General features: G+C 36.4%; 1 protein-coding gene across 8 annotated transcripts in view; it reads right to left on the minus strand.

Annotated features, from left to right (window-relative positions):
• The window catches only part of Syne2 (spectrin repeat containing nuclear envelope protein 2), a 332,720-nt gene that overhangs the window by 226,652 nt on the left and 89,039 nt on the right, over window positions 1-17,029 (minus strand). For all 8 annotated transcript variants that reach the window (XM_071607983.1, XM_071607984.1, XM_071607982.1 and 5 more), the window contains exons 8-11: window positions 14,143-14,339; window positions 7,800-7,900; window positions 5,465-5,566; window positions 2,214-2,351 (exon numbers count right to left, since the gene is read on the minus strand). In XM_071607983.1, the coding sequence (XP_071464084.1) occupies window positions 2,214-2,351; window positions 5,465-5,566; window positions 7,800-7,900; window positions 14,143-14,339 (538 nt within the window). The remainder of the gene's footprint in view (window positions 1-2,213; window positions 2,352-5,464; window positions 5,567-7,799; window positions 7,901-14,142; window positions 14,340-17,029) is intronic.

Here is a 17,029-nt window from a genome sequence, read left to right on the forward strand (position 1 = left end):
TTAGAAAGAGTAGACATCAAGATAAATATGAAAGATTAATTCCTCTTAAAATAATATTATTTAAAACATATGGTTGTTTGAGGCAAGGAAAATATAACATGGCATTGGGAGCTTTAAAATATGTTTATGCCACATATATGATATATACATGTCAAACATGCATTTATATATAGAACAACTAACTATAAGATAAAGAATAGGAGGCAAGTGAATCAGTTTGATGGCAAGAATTTTATGTGTTAAAAGAAGTTTTATAGAGTAACTAAGAACAGAGTAGGGACGAAGAGCAGGAGAAGAAGATTAACATTAAACAGGGATGAGAGGTGGGAGGGAAAGGGAGAGAGAAGGGAAATTGCATGGAAATGGAAGGAGACCCTCAGGGTTATACAAAAGTACATACAAGAGGAAGTGAGGGGAAAGGGAAAAATAATACAAGGGGGAGAAATGAATGACAGTAGAGGGGGTAGAGAGAGAAGAGGGGAGGCAAGGGGAGGGGAGGGGAGGGGGGATAGTAGAGGATAGGAAAGGCAGCAGAACACAACAGACACTAGTATGGCAATATGTAAATCAATGGATGTGTAACTGATGTAATTCTGCAATCTGTATATGGGGTAAAAATGGGACTTCATAACCCACTTGAATCAAAGTGTGAAATATGATATATCAAGAAATTTGTAATGTTTTGAACAACCAACAATAAAAAATTAAAAAAAAAGAAGTTGTATAATAACTAAGGAATTATACAATTCTACCAGACTGCAAAAAGTGTGGAATGTATAAGGTGATCCTTAGAACAATTACTAAAAACATGATGGAAAGAGGTAGAATGAAAAAGTCATGGACAAATTAAAATAGAGATGGAAAGAGGTAGAATGAAAAAGTCATGGACAAATTAAAATAGAATTCTACAACAACAATAACCCTAACAATTCAAAAGAAGACAAGAAGGAAGAAACGGAGATACAATCAAACAAGGAATAAACAAAACAAAAGTCAAATGGTGTACCTAATTTGAACCATAGCAACAATAACATTAAGAGTAAATGGACTAGACACTCTAATTAAAAGGCAGGTTTTCAGAGTGGATAAGAAAGTGAGATCCAATTCTGTGCTAACAGAATTGGAGATTCTCTGTCAATACAAAAACTCAAAGAGGTTAAAAGTAAATGAAGAAAAGAGATGTGCCATATAAACAGTTGGCATCAGAAGACTAGAATGATCCCATTCATATTAGAATAAGTAGACTGCAAAAAAAAAATACAATGGTATTACTAAAGATAAACAGAGGTATTTCATGATGGTAAAAGTATCAATTAGTTAGGAAGCCACAACAATCATAAATGTGTATATACCTAACAAAGTTTTTAAATGCATAAAACAAAATTTGGCAGAATTAAAAAGAGATTTCTAGGGGCTGCAATTGTGGCTCAGTGGTAGAGTACTTGCCTAGCATGTATGAGGTACTTAATTTGATCCTCAGTACCACATAAAAATAAATAAATAAAATAAAGGTATTGTGTCCTTCTAATATATATATATATATATATATATATATATATATATATATATATATTTTTTTTTTTTTTTTTTTTTTTTAAGAGAGAGATTTCTACAAATTTTAATCTCTTGGCAGTTGGGATAACAACTGAACAAACTGCCAGTCTGAATAACACTAGTAACTACAGTTGATATTTATAGACTTACATGCAATAATTGCAGAATACACATTCTTTTCAAAAGCATGTACATCATAATCAGGGCCAGAAATCAAGTCTTAATAAATTTACAAGGATGAAAATCATACAGATAGATTCAGACTTAACACACATATATCTATCCTTACACATAATTTCTGGGTTTGTCCCTAACCCTTTCAAGCATCTACCGATATTGACACATGATGGTGTAGAAGCTACAGGTCAACCAAATCATCTACTGTGTGGCAAAATAGGTATAATCTACCATGGTAAACCAAGAATAGTAAGAATATAACATTGGATAAGTTTGTATTTAAGCACAATGCCACAAATTCTTATTTAAATCCAACTACTCTCCAAATGATGCTATGGGAAAAAATATAATATTATCCCATTTTCTGATGAAGCATCTATCCTGTGTTTTATAGAATTCTTCATGAAAGTCTACAGTAAAGTCTTCATTCAACAAAACAAAGATGCCCATGAAAATGTTCTTCAGACCAACATAACAGTAACCTTTTGGTTGATGCCATCCCAGGCTTCTCTCAACTGTAATTCATCTTCATTCAGCTCCTGCTGATCCCTTTTTGGTGACAGTACTTCCAGAAAGCGTACTTTTTCTTCATTGAATAACTCCATATAGGACGTCAGGCTCTATAATTAGAAGAATATTTTAAAGGCTGAAACAGTTAATTCACTTTATAAAATGTAATATGCTCTTTGAAGACCTGTACCTAAAGATTATATTTAAATTTTGACTTAGATAAAGGTAAAATCCCTGACCCCAGGAGCTGCTCTCTGATCTGGTTTCTTTCTTCAGTGCATCCTGATAATTTGGGTACCAGCCAAATGAGTCTTGGCTTGTGACCTGTGTGGACAATGTTGGATGCCTGCTGGAATAGAACATCCAGTTTTATAGGACAGATCATGATGCCACATGCAAAATGTGAATTGGTTTGTCCTCCCAAATATGGGTTCACAACAAAATAAGAATAAGTACATGTGAGAATTATATCACAGTGGTTGTCATGCACAAATGATTTTCAAAGTGTTTGTGATTAACTCAACCTGAACCAATTCTTCCAAATTCATTTTACGTAGACCAAAAAAAAAAAAAAAAAAAACCACTTTCTCCCTGCCACCCCACATTCAATTAACAAAGCTTTTTTGGTTCACATTTATGTGAAGAGTGTTTAACAGTTATCCATTCTGTCAGATGCAGTGGCACACCCCTGTAATCCCAGTGACTCAGGAAGCTGAGGCAAAAGGATCACAAGTTCAAGGCCAATATGAGCAAGTTAGCAAGACCCTATCTCAAAATAAAAAAAATAAAAAGGGCTGATGATGTAGTTCAGTGGTAGAGTACTCCTGTGTTTAATTCCCAGCACTGAAGAAAAAAAAAGAGTTATTAATTCTATAAATATTATTTATATAATTACTGATTATTTCTAATTGAATTTTATATGAGATGGGACTGGTGGCACATTCTTTTAGTCCAGCTGCTCAGGAGGCTGAGATGGGAGGATTGCTTGAGCCCAAGAGTTCAACATAGTGAGACTCTGCATCAGGAAAGAAAAAAAAAAAAAAAAACTATGCACAAACCAAGGGATAATTAATTTATTTAACTTCTTTCTGGTAATTAGTAACTCCATGAAGCCCTTTTATTTAGGAAACATGAATCTATTATACATTCCTAAATCAAAGATGTGTGCCTGAACGATACACTTCCATTGAACACTGAGCATTTGGTCAACAAGAAGAATCTTAGACCAGAGCTAAGAAGCACAAGACTTCTATACTGCTTCAACCAAAGGAAGATGAGAAAGTCTTGTCTCTTCTTTCCCGGATGGCTTCAAATGAAAACGATGGTATGGTCACAAATCACACACCTGTTGAGTATTAGAGTTGCTGAGGCTGGATTCACCCATCTCCCTCACCTCACAGATAGGGCCGTGGTGGCCTCCAGTGCTAGTGGCTGTGAGGACACATGGATAGCACTCCAGCTTATCCAGAACAGAGAGATGGTAGGAAACGCAGAACTGCATAGACAAGGGACTCTAAGAAATGGGACTCAGACACCTTCACCTTGGCTCCTTCAAGATTCTATAATGAGAACAAACGCTTCTAATCATAGTGACCAGGAGCCCTGAGGAGGCCGAGTCAGAAGGATGGAAAGTTCCAGGCTAAGTCTGGCGGGGCAACTCTGGAGGGTGAGGGAGAAGGATAAGTCGTTCAAAGCCAGCCTCAGCAATTTCACAAGTCCCTCAGCAATTTGGTGAGAACTTGTCTCAAAATAAAATGGCTTAGCCAGGAATGGTGGTATACACTAGGAATCCCAGCTACTCGGGAGGCTGAAGAAAGAGGATCACTAGTTCAAAGCCCACTATCTCACTGTAAAAATTAATGGGGGTGGGGCTGGGGATATAGCTCCATTGGTAGAGTGCTTGCCTGGAATGCACAAGGCCATGGAATGCACAAAAAAACATAAAGAAAGAAAAATAATGAGGACTCAGAAGTAGCTTAGTGGTAAAGCACCCCTGGGTTAAATCCCTAGTACCACAAACAGAAAAAAATAAATAAAAAAGGGTGGGATGTTGCTCAATGGTAGAGCCCCTCTGGGTTCAATCCCAGTACTGAAAAAAAAAAAATTCTACAATGAATACCCACTTACCCTGGAACAGCAACAGGATATAAAAAGAGCAAGAAGTTTAAAGCTACACTCTAATAAAACCCTACTCCTGCACTTTAGTAGCTACATAACCTTAGATAAGTCATTTACTGTCTCCCAACCTTATTATCTTCATCTATCAAACTTAAATAGCAACACCAAACTCAGCAAGATGTCTTAACCTGTAAAGTACTTATCAGCAAGGTGCCTGGCACATAGCAATATTCAATATATGGTGATAATGATGAAAATTATCATTAGGACTGGGGATATAGCCCTGTGGCAAAGCACTGTAGCACACACAAGGCCCTAGATTTAATCCTTAGCACCAAAAAGAAACAATAATAATAATAGTTGTCATTATTTCCCAAAGGACTCCTTGGTTGAGGCCCCAAAAGAAATAATAATAATAGTTGTCATTATTTCCCAAAGAACTCCTTGGTTGAGGCCGTATTAGAATTCTGGGATGCCCCATTGCTCATTTCCTGATTTTTCCTTTCATTCAATATTCATAATAAAAAAGCATGTTCTGGGGCTGGGGTTGTGGCTCAGCGGTGGAGCCCTCCTCTAGCACATGCAAGGCACTGGGTTCGATCCTCAACACCACATAAAAATAAATAAATAAAACAAAGGTATTATGTCTAACTACAGCTAAGAAAAAAAAATTTTTTTTTTTTTTTTCAAAAAAAGCATGTTCTGCTATAAACCAGGGATTGGAGAACTTTCATTGTAAGGGGCAAGACAGTAAAGATGGCTTTATGGGCCAGATGGTCTCTTTTGCAGCCACTCAGCTCGTGTTGTAGTAGAACCTTGCTGCAAAGTACTGCAAGTACCAGCGCCATCGACAACAGCAGGGACTTTGCTGGAAATTCAAAATTCCTGCCCCAGAACTACTGAATCTAAAAATGCATTTAAACAAGATTGCACTGTGATTCATATGCACATTAAAGTTTCAGAAGCACTATCCTATTATTCAGCCCTGAAACCTGGAGTTGATTTAGTATTTAAATATTTAACTTAGAGTTTTCTAAAAAGGTATTTACTATTCTTCCCTAAAAGAGTAAACTACATACAAATAGGTATTCAAAGTCACACTTACATGGTACTTTTTAAAGTAGGTCTTGCCTTCTGACTCCTTCAGTGCCTCCTGTAGCTTTTTCTCTTGCAGAGCTAGCCAGGCCATAGCATCTTTTACCTTGCTCTGTAATTCACACACACACACATACACATTTAAACTCTCCCCTAAATAGACTTGACGACCTTTTTTGTTAACAATAAAATTAACACCTTGAAACATCAGTGAAATAATGTCATCATAACATTCCAATGACTCAGTGTCAAAGAGTAATTTTGCTTATTCATACAACAATAAATTTTAAAATAGACTGAAACTAACATCTAAACATCAGAGTGTACTTAAAAAAAAAAAGTGGGGGGAAGCAAGCAATGCCCTCTGTTTTTGGCCCATGCATTTCTATTATTCAATTTCAGAGAACATTATCCCAAATCACTGCTTTATAGTAGGCATTTTAGAAGAGTGCTTTCCAATTAATCTAAATAGGGAAGAACTCAAGAGATGTTCACTTCCTGAGAAAAGCACTGGCATCAAAAATATCTTGAACGTTTTAAAGGTCCTAAAATAACACTACTAAAAGTTTTGATGGTGCTATCACATGGAAGTGAGCAAAAATTATTCTTTTCTTAGATTCAATTCTTGCTTAGGTGGTAGCTTGCTTATATTTGGTAGCAGACTTTAATGCTAGAGGATAAAGCAGAAGTTACACCTTATTTCTAATTTTTTTTTAAACTTCATTTGAGTTTTATCTAGTAGGCAAGTGTGTGTTTTTTTTTTTTTGCATTCAATTTCATGGACAGTTGAATTTTTCATTTTATTTTTTAATATGAAAATGAATTAGGAAAGAGTAGCTCCTCAGCAGGTCAGAAACAAGTGAACTGAGTTAGAAGCCGAGCCTCAGCTTGAGCTTCCAGAGTCAGCAACAATCTGGCTTCTTGCCTCAAACACCACAGCTGGAAAAACAGAGGCAAACAGTTTGTCAAATAAAATGTATGTAAACACATCTGAGAAAGGAATTTAAAATAAATTTGAAAATAATGTTCATAAACATTTCACTGACTTCCCAGCACTCGTGTATCTTCATAAAATCAGAATAAGAATCAGAATAAGGGCTTCTTTTCAGCTCAGTGATTTTTATGAAATTTCTACCTACACTGTGTAACAGACTGAAAGTAAAAGGGAAATACTGAATAATCAAATGGTACTCTACTAGTATTTCAAGAATATCTCAACAAACAAGGATCAAAGGTAGAACACAATGCTTCCATTTATACAAATTACACAGTTCCATTTACATGAAGCTAAAACAGAGGCAAAATGGAAATGTGCTAAAATTAGATGATGATAATGGTTGCATTATCATGTAAATACTCCAAAAACACATAGTACCATACACTTTAAATAATTGTATTTTATGGTGTATGAATTATATATCAATAAAGTGAATAAAAGTTATAATACACAAAAATTCAAATAACTCCAAAATTGTTTAAAACCTAGCTTCATTTAATGTGTCCCAACAAAGAAATAAATAAAATGCATTGTAGATTAACAATTAATTTCTTTAGTTAGGTGCCAAGGACTAAATCCAGGGGCATTTAAACACTGGGCAACATCCCCAGCCCTTTTTATGTTTTTATTTTGTGACAAGGTCTCACTAAGTTACTTAAGGCTTGCTAAATTGCTGATGAGGCTGGCCTCAAACTTGGGAACTTCTGCCTCAGCCTCCCAAGTTGCTGGGATTACAGGCATGTGCCACCACACCTGGCTAAAATTCATTTTTAGGTAATTCAGTAAAGCTTAAGAAGTTATCACTTTTACCTTAGGAAAAAAAGGGGTAGGAAAAACGAACTACAGTGAAAGAAATTAGAATACTGGCTGTCTGGGTTGAATAAGACAAGAGGCACAATGGAATGTTGTAGGTAACATTGTTTCACATCATATTGGTTTACAAGGGTATATGCATTTGTCAAAACTAACTGATCTAAACCAGGCATGGTGGCGCACACATGTAATCCCAGCAGCCTGGGAGGCTGAGGCAGGAGGACTGCAAGTTCAATGTCAGCCTCAGCAATTTATAGAGGCCCTAAACAACTTGGCGAGACCCTGTCCCAAATGAAAAAAAAAAAAATTTTTTTTTTTTTTTTTTTTTTTTTTTGCTTTAAATTAAAGGGCTGGGATGTGACTCAGTGGTTGAGCACCCTGGGTGAATGGATGAATCCCTGATACCAAAAAAAAAAAAAAAAAATCACTGATCTATTTAATTAAATTCTGTATGAAAATCATAACCCAGTTTTTTAAAATTAAACCAGTAGTCATATACAACAAAATGACTTCATTTATACTGATAAAGACATACCTGAGTCATATCTCCAGTCCGAGAAGCATCCTTGGAATATTGCAGAAACTGTGCCACATAGGTCATGATTGACTTTTCATCGGGGTTAACAACATCCACGTCTGCAAGATATACCACACTATCAATTAGCTGTAGATGTTAATTTACTATAATGAATACTCAAGTACAAGCTATGCCACAGCCTATGCCACTGGGTTCACAGGCTCTTGAACCAAAGTAGCTGAGTAACCATGCAATCTCGCTCATTCAACCTTGCTCCAACATTGTACAGAGGGCTTATATCTAGGGCCACATGTGTGCAATCCTGGCATGGGTATGTACACAGCCTCACTTTCCTAGTTACAAAGTTTCTATGATGCTATATGTGTGAGGCCATAAGTATTCAAGAAGGTAGAGAGAAGAAAATTAAAGCATTTCCCTTTCTAGAGACATGGTGCAGAAATTCCCCCATGTTGCATTAAAGAAGTCCCTTGCAAAATAACTTCGAAAAACAGGGACTTCCCAGAGAGTCAAAATGGTTTTAAATTGTTTAAGTGCAGGACTTCTCCATGCATATAATAAATCAAGTGAATCATAAAATCACAAAGAAAGAGATTCAATATGCCATAGACAAAACACTTCATTTGGGGATGTGTCTTTGTTGCCAAAACAATTAATATGTCATACTGAAAAGGAAATCTTCTCTACTTATTAATTCACTTAAATTCAATGCAACACATACTTATAGAGAGCTAACAAAGGCTGGTAAAAAGCAGGAGCTACCAAGGTGTATCAGGTACAGTCCTTGCCCTCAGGGACCTTATGATTCATCCCTTTGTTCATTCAACAAGTAGATGCTAGATGCTCTCAGGCACTGTCTGCCCCTCAAGGTGTTGATGGCTAGGAGAAAAATAAATGACAGATATAACACACTAGGATGTTTTAGTGAGCCTGTTCACTAGGCCCAAAGAGTGCTATAAGTCAGCTAAAGGAGAAAGTAAATTTAATCCATGAACAAATAATATCATTCAAGGCAGTAAGCATATAAAAGCTATCAATAAAAAGCTGGGGCTGAGGTTTCAATATAGGAAGGATTCCTAAGAATCGAGTTATTCTGTTTTCAATGGAAGAGGTGTAAAAATCAAGAGATGCATAAAATAATGATACTGGCTCGACTAAATATCCCTTTTTAGACTTCTCATTTTATATGAAGCCATGATGCATGAGGATTAAATAGTTTAACAAAATTGTGTCGGAGGACAGGTCCCTTAATCAAACATGACTATGATATTTGGTTTGCATAAATAGTCATAATGCATCTCACATTTTTGAACTATTATTTAAACTACAATAAGTTGTGGGCAATCATTCCTACAGAGGAAATTTGTTTCTTTTTTTAATATTTATCTTTTTAGTTGTAGTTGGACACAATACCTTTATTTTATTTATTTATTTTTATGTGGTGCTGAGGATCGAACCTAGGGCCTCGCACATGCTAGGCGAGTACTCTACCACTGAGCCACAACCCCAGCCCAGGAAATTTTTATTATATTGTCTTTTCCATTAACTGCCTAATTATTTGCACATATTAAAATAGAAAAAAATTACAGCCATTAAGGAGGATACGAAAGGAGGAACACTCAAGCCCAGAAGTTCAAGGACAGGTGCCCAACAAACACAGAAAGACCCCAACTTAAAAAGAGAAAGAGAGAGAGAGAGAGAAATTTTCATCCCAAGAGTGAAGATTTAGAGAATCACAATGTAAGCTTTTTTAAAGGACAATAATCAGAAATAAGAAATTAGAACAAAGTATGAGAAAAATAAAGAAAAAATATCTAACAAAAAGGAAAAGAAAAAGATGGGGAGGAAATTTTAAAAGGGTAAAAAGAGAGGGAAGGCAAAAAAAAAAAAAAAAACAGGAATAAAAGTCAACAAGAATTAATCAAGAACTACATTGGGAAAAGAAAAAAAAAAAAGAACAACAACAATATGAAACCAGACCAATCCCCAAACTGATATACAGAAATGTGGAATCATTATCCTAATTGTGAATTTAGAGATGTCACCTAATTTGGCTGCGGGAGTAACTCAATGGTACAGCACATGTTTAATATGCACTAGGCTCTGGGTTCAATCCCAAGGATCAAAAAAAGAAAGAATGAAATATTATCTCAATAAATATTGAACTCTGGTGAAAATCAAACAGACAAACCCCAGGTAGGTGGGGATACATCCAAGGAACACAGGAGCCAACTGAAAGAGCTCCCAATAGTCAATGCTTTTGTCTTAAAACAAACTTTTCTAAAAAAAAAAAAAAAAAAGAATCGAGCATTAAAATAAACAAAATAGTATTGGAGTACAATTGCCAAGTATAAAATAAAATATCAACAAGCACATAGTCTTATAAATAAATGCTTGAATAAAAAAATAATAATAAATGGAAAACAGACAAATCTCCTGTGCAGAAGACCTGTTAATAACCTTCCATCAAGGAGGGCCAGCCTCGTTCACCTAAGTATGGGCTTCGCAGTGATTTCCCTGCAAAGAGTACAATATGAAGGAGAGGGGGAAACTTCACAGCAGACAAACCTGAGGGACATTATTAGCTCAGCCAGGTGGTCAAGGTCAGCATCAACAGTAACAAGCCATGCTGATAGCACGTACCCTTGAACCTATGTGATAAGAATAGCACCTTGGTTTGGGGATTTAGCTTATTTCTCTTCACATGATATTCTCCAGCTCCATCCATTTACTTGCAAATGCCATAATTTCATTCTTCTTTAATGCTCAGTAATATTCTGCAATCCATTGTCTTGTATAATTAATTAGAATAAATTTTAAAAAAAAGAACAGCATCTTGCCACTAGGCCTTCTTCCCAAGAACCCACGAATACACTGATTATGAGGGGAAAAAATAAGAAATCAATTATAATAAAGGGACCTTCTGCAAATGCCTGACCAGCAATCTACAAAACTGTCAAGGTCATAAAAAACAAAAAAGTGTAAGAAACAGTCCAGTCAAGAGTTGCCATGATAACTAAATGTAATATGGTCCCAGGGAGCATTCTGAAAGGGAAAAAGGTCATTAAGTAAAAACTAAAGAAATTCAAAGAAAGCATGGCTTTTAATTGTAATGATATGTCACTATTGGTTCTTTAGTTACAACAAATGCACCATATAATGAAAAATTTTAAGAATGAGGAAACTGGTGTGGGGTATGTGGAAACTTACTGTACTATATTTTCAACTTTTTTAAAGTCTAAAACTGTTATAAAAAAAATGAAGCCTGTTTAAAAATAAATGAAGCCAGGCATGGTAGCACACACCTATAATCCTAGTAGCTGTGGGGCTGAGACAGGAGGATCTCAAGTTCAAGGACCAGCCTCAGCAACTTATCAAGGCCCTAAACACCTTAGTGAGACCCTGTCTCAAAATAAAAAATTTAAAAAGGGCTGTGGATAAAGCTCCATGGTAAATTGCCCCTGGGTTAAATCCCTATACCAAAATAAATAAATATCCAATTAAAAAATAAATGGAGGGCTTTATATACAGAGATATGAAAAATTGTGTTCTATATGTGTAATAAGAATTGTAATGCATTCCACTGCTGTCATGTATTTGAAAAAAATAAAATCAATAAAAGATATAAATAAATAAATAAATAAAACTAAAAAAAAATGGAGGAATGAAGTATCAATACTTACTATAGCATGGAGGAATCTTGGAAACATTATGCAAATTTAAAGCAGACAGTCACAAAAGACCACATATTTTATGATTTCATGTATATGAAATGTTCAGAATTGGCATGGGGAGGTTGGAAGATGGAGAGTGACTGCTAATGGTCTCAGAGTTTCCTTCTAAGGTGATGAAAATGCTCTACAATTGATAGTGGTGATGGTCAAACAATATTGTGAATATATTACCTTAAGTTGTACCCTTAAATGGATAAATTATATGCTATGTGAATTATATCTCAATAAAACTGCTTAAAACCAAAAATATTGGGCTGAGGATAAAGCTCAATGGTAGAGAGAAAGCTTAGCATGCAAGATGTTGTGAATTCAATCCTTAGCACCAAAAACAAAAAATTACTTTTAATAATATATATATGTAAGTGACAAATCCCCAGTCACCTGGCCACTGGTGTACAGGAGCCAGCTGGCTCACACTAATTAAAGAGAGCTTAATATTAAATGTTCAGTAGTTTTGTAAGCTGTTTTTTTTTTTTTTTTTTTTAGAGAATTTTTTAATATTTATTTTTTAGTTTTCGGCAGACACAACATCTTTGTTTGTATGTGGTGCTGAGGATCGAACCCGGGCCGCACGCATGCCAGGCGAGCGCGCTACCGCTTGGGCCACATCCCCAGCCCCTTGTAAGCTGTTTTTTAAAAATAGTCATCATTAAAAATTAAACTATGAAGAGAGGGAGGGAAAGGGTGGGGGTATGGGGGGCAGGAAAGATGGTGGAATGAGATGATCATCATTACCCTAGGTACATGTGTGACTGCACATGTGGTGCAACTCTACATTATGTACAACCAGAGAAATGTGTACAATAAATCAAAATGCATTCTGCTATCATGTATAACTAATTAGAACAAATAAAAAAATTTAAAAATTTTTTTTTAAATTAAACTATGTAAATATACAATTAAATGCTATTAAAAGCAAGGGTGACAAATACTCAAAACTTATCATTCCCTAATTACTATATTTGCATTTTACTAGCATTTATGGATAGGGTTATTTATGTCCATTGCATTTGTATGATGGACATAACATAATGGTGTGCTGCTCCACATTTTTTCCCAAATCTATACTCAGTGACTTCATGACAGCAACTTGAAATCAGCCATATCAGCCATATTTGCACCAAAAAAAAAAAAAATAAAAAATAAGCAAATGAGAGCTTGATTGTTCTTTTGTTGAATGCTAAAAAAATGGATGGAGAAATTGTTAAGGATATACATAAATCCTAAAAGTATGTCCTATCTATAGCTCTTACACGGTGGTATTTGCACCATATCAGTCGTATTTGCACCAAAAAAAAAAAAAAAAAAAATAAGCAAATGAGACCTTGATTGTTCTTTGGTTGAATGCTAAAAAATGGATGGAGAAATTGTTAAGGATATACATAAATCCTAAAAGTATGTCCTATCTGTAGCTCTTACACTGTGAGAGTATAAAAACTTCAAGAAATATTTTTCCAGTATTTGACTTAGCAAAGCAATAACTCATGTCACACTGAAGAACAAGTGAAATTTTGACATTCCTCGTTGCTATTCCACTTAATCATTAACATAAAGGAAATTATCAACCAAAGTGTAGTTCATGTAAGAACTACACATGCTCAGCAAACTGCAGCCCCACGTTGCCTACAGATGGATTGTAAGAGCTTGACAAAAACCAACTAGCACTTTGGGGCTATTTGAAATTTATAATGCATATCATATATTATTATTGACAAACTGTGTCCTACATATCTTTTACCTCAGTAAAATGTATGACATGTTTAGATGTGTGTGTTTCACATTGTTCTGGAGAGCCAGCCACTGAACATTTACAATATATGCCCTGGTGATAAAGCTGAGACTAGAATTTTTATCTCTTGATCTGTTGGTTCATTATAACTTTCACTAACTCTGTATACCTCTTTTTATTACTTTAATTCTTTTTTCTTTGGGGGCTGAGGACTTAACCAGGGTTTTGTGCATGCTAAACACAAGCTCTACCACTGAGCTATATACCTCCAGCACTGACTTTTGTTTTTAATGTCGTTTTGTTTATGAAACAACAGAATTCAAAGTAAAGTGCTTTTCAGAAAGAAATCATTTTAATCTTGCTTTTAGAGTCTTGATTTAATGACGTTAAAATAAATTATGATTTGATAGTAATCTCTGCAAACATAACTGGCACAATATTTAGGGCTTTCTAGTGAGGACAGCAGAGAGAGCAGCAGTTTCTGTTCCTAGAAGTTCTGTTTTAATAGGAGGAGGGAATGGAAAGGGGAGATACATAACAACCATAATTAAAGACTCAAAGAAACATCTCATGAGGGATTTACAACAGAAATAACAGGATCAAGAAGAACACAATAGAAGGAAATTAAGACCAAGGCTCAAATTATTCCAATAAAGTCACTGTCTGCTTCCAGCTGTGGCTCCACCCCTAATATTACTGAAGTTATTAACTAATTGGTAGGAATTCCTCATTTCATGAAATTCAATGAAGAGTTTAAGCTAAACCCTCTAGGACTAAAATATAATGTTGCTGTATTTGCTTATATAGAGATATTAGTTTCAAATCAACTTTATGCTGAACCTTTACAAAAATTGTTTTAAAAAGAAAGAAGCTTCTTTACCTTCTGGATCCAGCAATTTGGGGATTTTTAATTCTCGTTCTGCAATTCCAAAGGCCTCTTTCAGATTGTCCTTGTTGGATCGATGCTTCATACTCTTCATGTCAATTAGGTCTGGTCGCAAGGCATGAATGACAGCCAGAAAAGCCATCCCATTTCTCCAGCTTGACTTAAAATCTGTCACACTGACAGACTCATATCTATCGCAGAACGACATGATACACGCAGTTAAAAATAATAGATCAAAACACTCCCACTATATTCAATAGTAATTAAAACGTTTCAGTGAACCAAATAACCAATATAAACCATTCTACGAAAAATTTTATCTTCTAGTCAAATTAAAGCATAAGTTAAACTGCACCTCTGCTGTAGTGCTAGAAATGCAAATTCTCAAGCCATTCTCCACAACCTAATGAATCACTCTAGAAGTGGGCCCGAAATCCACATCTTTAAAAGCCCCCAAGATGATAATGATACTCATTCAAGTTCAATACTCTTCATGCACAAGCTGTTGGCTCAAGACTGACTCTAGACTTTCACCTTCAGTTACGATCCTTCACTTGAGAAAACAATTTTTCTTCTCACTGGAGCAATTAAGTGACAAATTGGGCCTCATCAATAGCTAGTAGCCCACAGGATAGATGGACTTGGCCATTCCTTGGTTTAGAAGTCTGTCATTGTGAATAAATGGGCAAACGAAATATGGTCTATACAGTGGAAGATTGGCCTAAGGAAGGCAGGAAATGCTGAGATGAGCTGTGACATGGATGAATCCAAATGAATTAAGCCAGCTATAAAGGACACATACTGTATGATTCCACTCACACACGGCAGCCACAGTAGACAAGTACATAAAGACAGAAAGGAGGATGGTGGCTGGGCAGGGTAGTACATGCCTGTAATCCTAGCAGCTCAGGAGGCTGAGGCAGAGGATCACAAGTTCAATGCCAGCCTCAGCAACTTAGCAAGGCCCTAAACAACTTAGCAGGACCCTGTCTCAAAATAAAAAATAAAAAGGGCTGGGGATGTGGCTCAGTGGTTAAGTGCCTCTGGGTTCAATCCCCAGTACTCACAAAAATTAAAATAAGAAGAAAAAAAAAGTAGAATGGTAGATGCCAGGGACTGGAGGGGGAAGAAAGGATGAATAGTTGTTGTTTAACAGGTAAAAAATTTCAGTTGTGCAAGATGAAAGAAGTTCTGATGTGGCTGGCGGTCAAGGCTGCACAGCAACGTACTGAACGCCACTGAACTGTACGCTTAAAAATGGTGAAAATGGTGAATCTCATGTTATGCATAATAACCTCTCAGGCCCTCAAGGGCCCTCTACCTCTCCCATCTCTGCATGTCCCCTGGCCTCCCTCCTGATGTCAAAGCCACACTCCTCACACTGGAATGCTTTCTCACAGACTTTCACACTTCCACCAAAGCCTTCCCTTCTGGGTCTCAGTTCCAAGGCCCCTCCCCAGAGAGGCCCTGCCTGGCCATCCTCTCTCTAACCATCAACAATTCTGACCACAGCATAAATCCTGCCTCATCTTGTTGCCAACTCTAATTATCACAGTTCTTTATCTGTTTCCCTCATCAGGATGCAGGTCCCTGAGAGGCAAGGCCTTGCCGTTCTTGTTTACCATGGCAGACTCACTTGCCAAACTCTGCTCGGCACATAATGGGGGCTTACTATATGTATCTATATATTTTGAATCACTCATTCAACACATTTCTATATTATATTTCTCTATATTTTACAAAAGGAAGTCTTGTACAAGTACGGATGCCAACAAAATTTGAGAAATATTCCAGAACAACTATAATTTCCTTTACTCTCTCATTAAAAAAATAAATAAATAAATAAAGATATTCACTAGACAAAAGCTACTCAGTAGGGCTGGGGGTGTAGCTCAGAGGTATAGCGCTTGCCTAGCATGCATGAGGCCCTGGGTTCCATCAGAGCCCTGGAAAAGGAGTGGAGAAGGCGGGGCGGGGAAGGGGAGGCAGGAGAGGAAGAGAGGGAGGGAGAAAGAAAATGAGAGCGAGAGAGATTAGGTACCCCGGATTACCAGTTAGAAAGTACTGGGAGCTAGGACTTCAAACCCAGGAATTCTGGCTTCAGCCTGTGCTCCAAGACAGTAAGTTAAACTAATGGCTAAAGGAATGTAGTTCAGAGCTGAGGACAGGCCCAGACCCTTTCCATGGGACTGAGAGGGCCAGAACCAGCTCATCACTGAGCAGCAGGCACTGTATCAACAGAACACCAGGCCCTGAGGTTAGTTCTGCATTGATGAGCTGAAGCCAGTACCACAAAGATGTCACTGCCAGGTCTTCAGAGAGTGCACGGTTAGGCTGGGGACTGATTGGCAGGATCTAAGCTCACTTAGAAATAGAGAAGGCAGCCAGATTCATGTGTTTCACTAAGAAGAAAACACAACATACTACAATATAGTCTTATATCTGAGTCCCAGAAAAACTACAGAATATCGAAATACAAGTCATCTAAAAAATATTACCAATGATGGCCAAAAAGAATAAATCAAGACAAATCACTCAAGAGGTGCTGCACCTTAAGTTTAGCATCAGCTGTAGAGTTGAAAAGTCATGAGGGACAGACACGGAGAAAAGAAACACTGTGGTAAAAATACGAGGCTTTGAAAGGATATAAAGGTTATTTATTCATAAATCAAATATGATATAATAATGCTTTTTGTACATGCAGTTTTAGGTAAAAACTAAAATTTTCTCCGTAGAAAGTTCATTTAACGTATCTAAGACCTGTAAGTTGTGCATGTTTGTGAGTGAATGACAACTAAATAAAGGTGAGGCTGAAGGCAGAAAGGAACCTCTATCTCCCAGCCTTTCATTAGGAAGAACTTACTCAGAAGTCCCCATCTGA

The sequence above is a fragment of the Marmota flaviventris genome, chromosome 2 (genome assembly GCF_047511675.1).
Source record: "Marmota flaviventris isolate mMarFla1 chromosome 2, mMarFla1.hap1, whole genome shotgun sequence".
Lineage (NCBI taxonomy): Eukaryota > Metazoa > Chordata > Mammalia > Rodentia > Sciuridae > Marmota > Marmota flaviventris.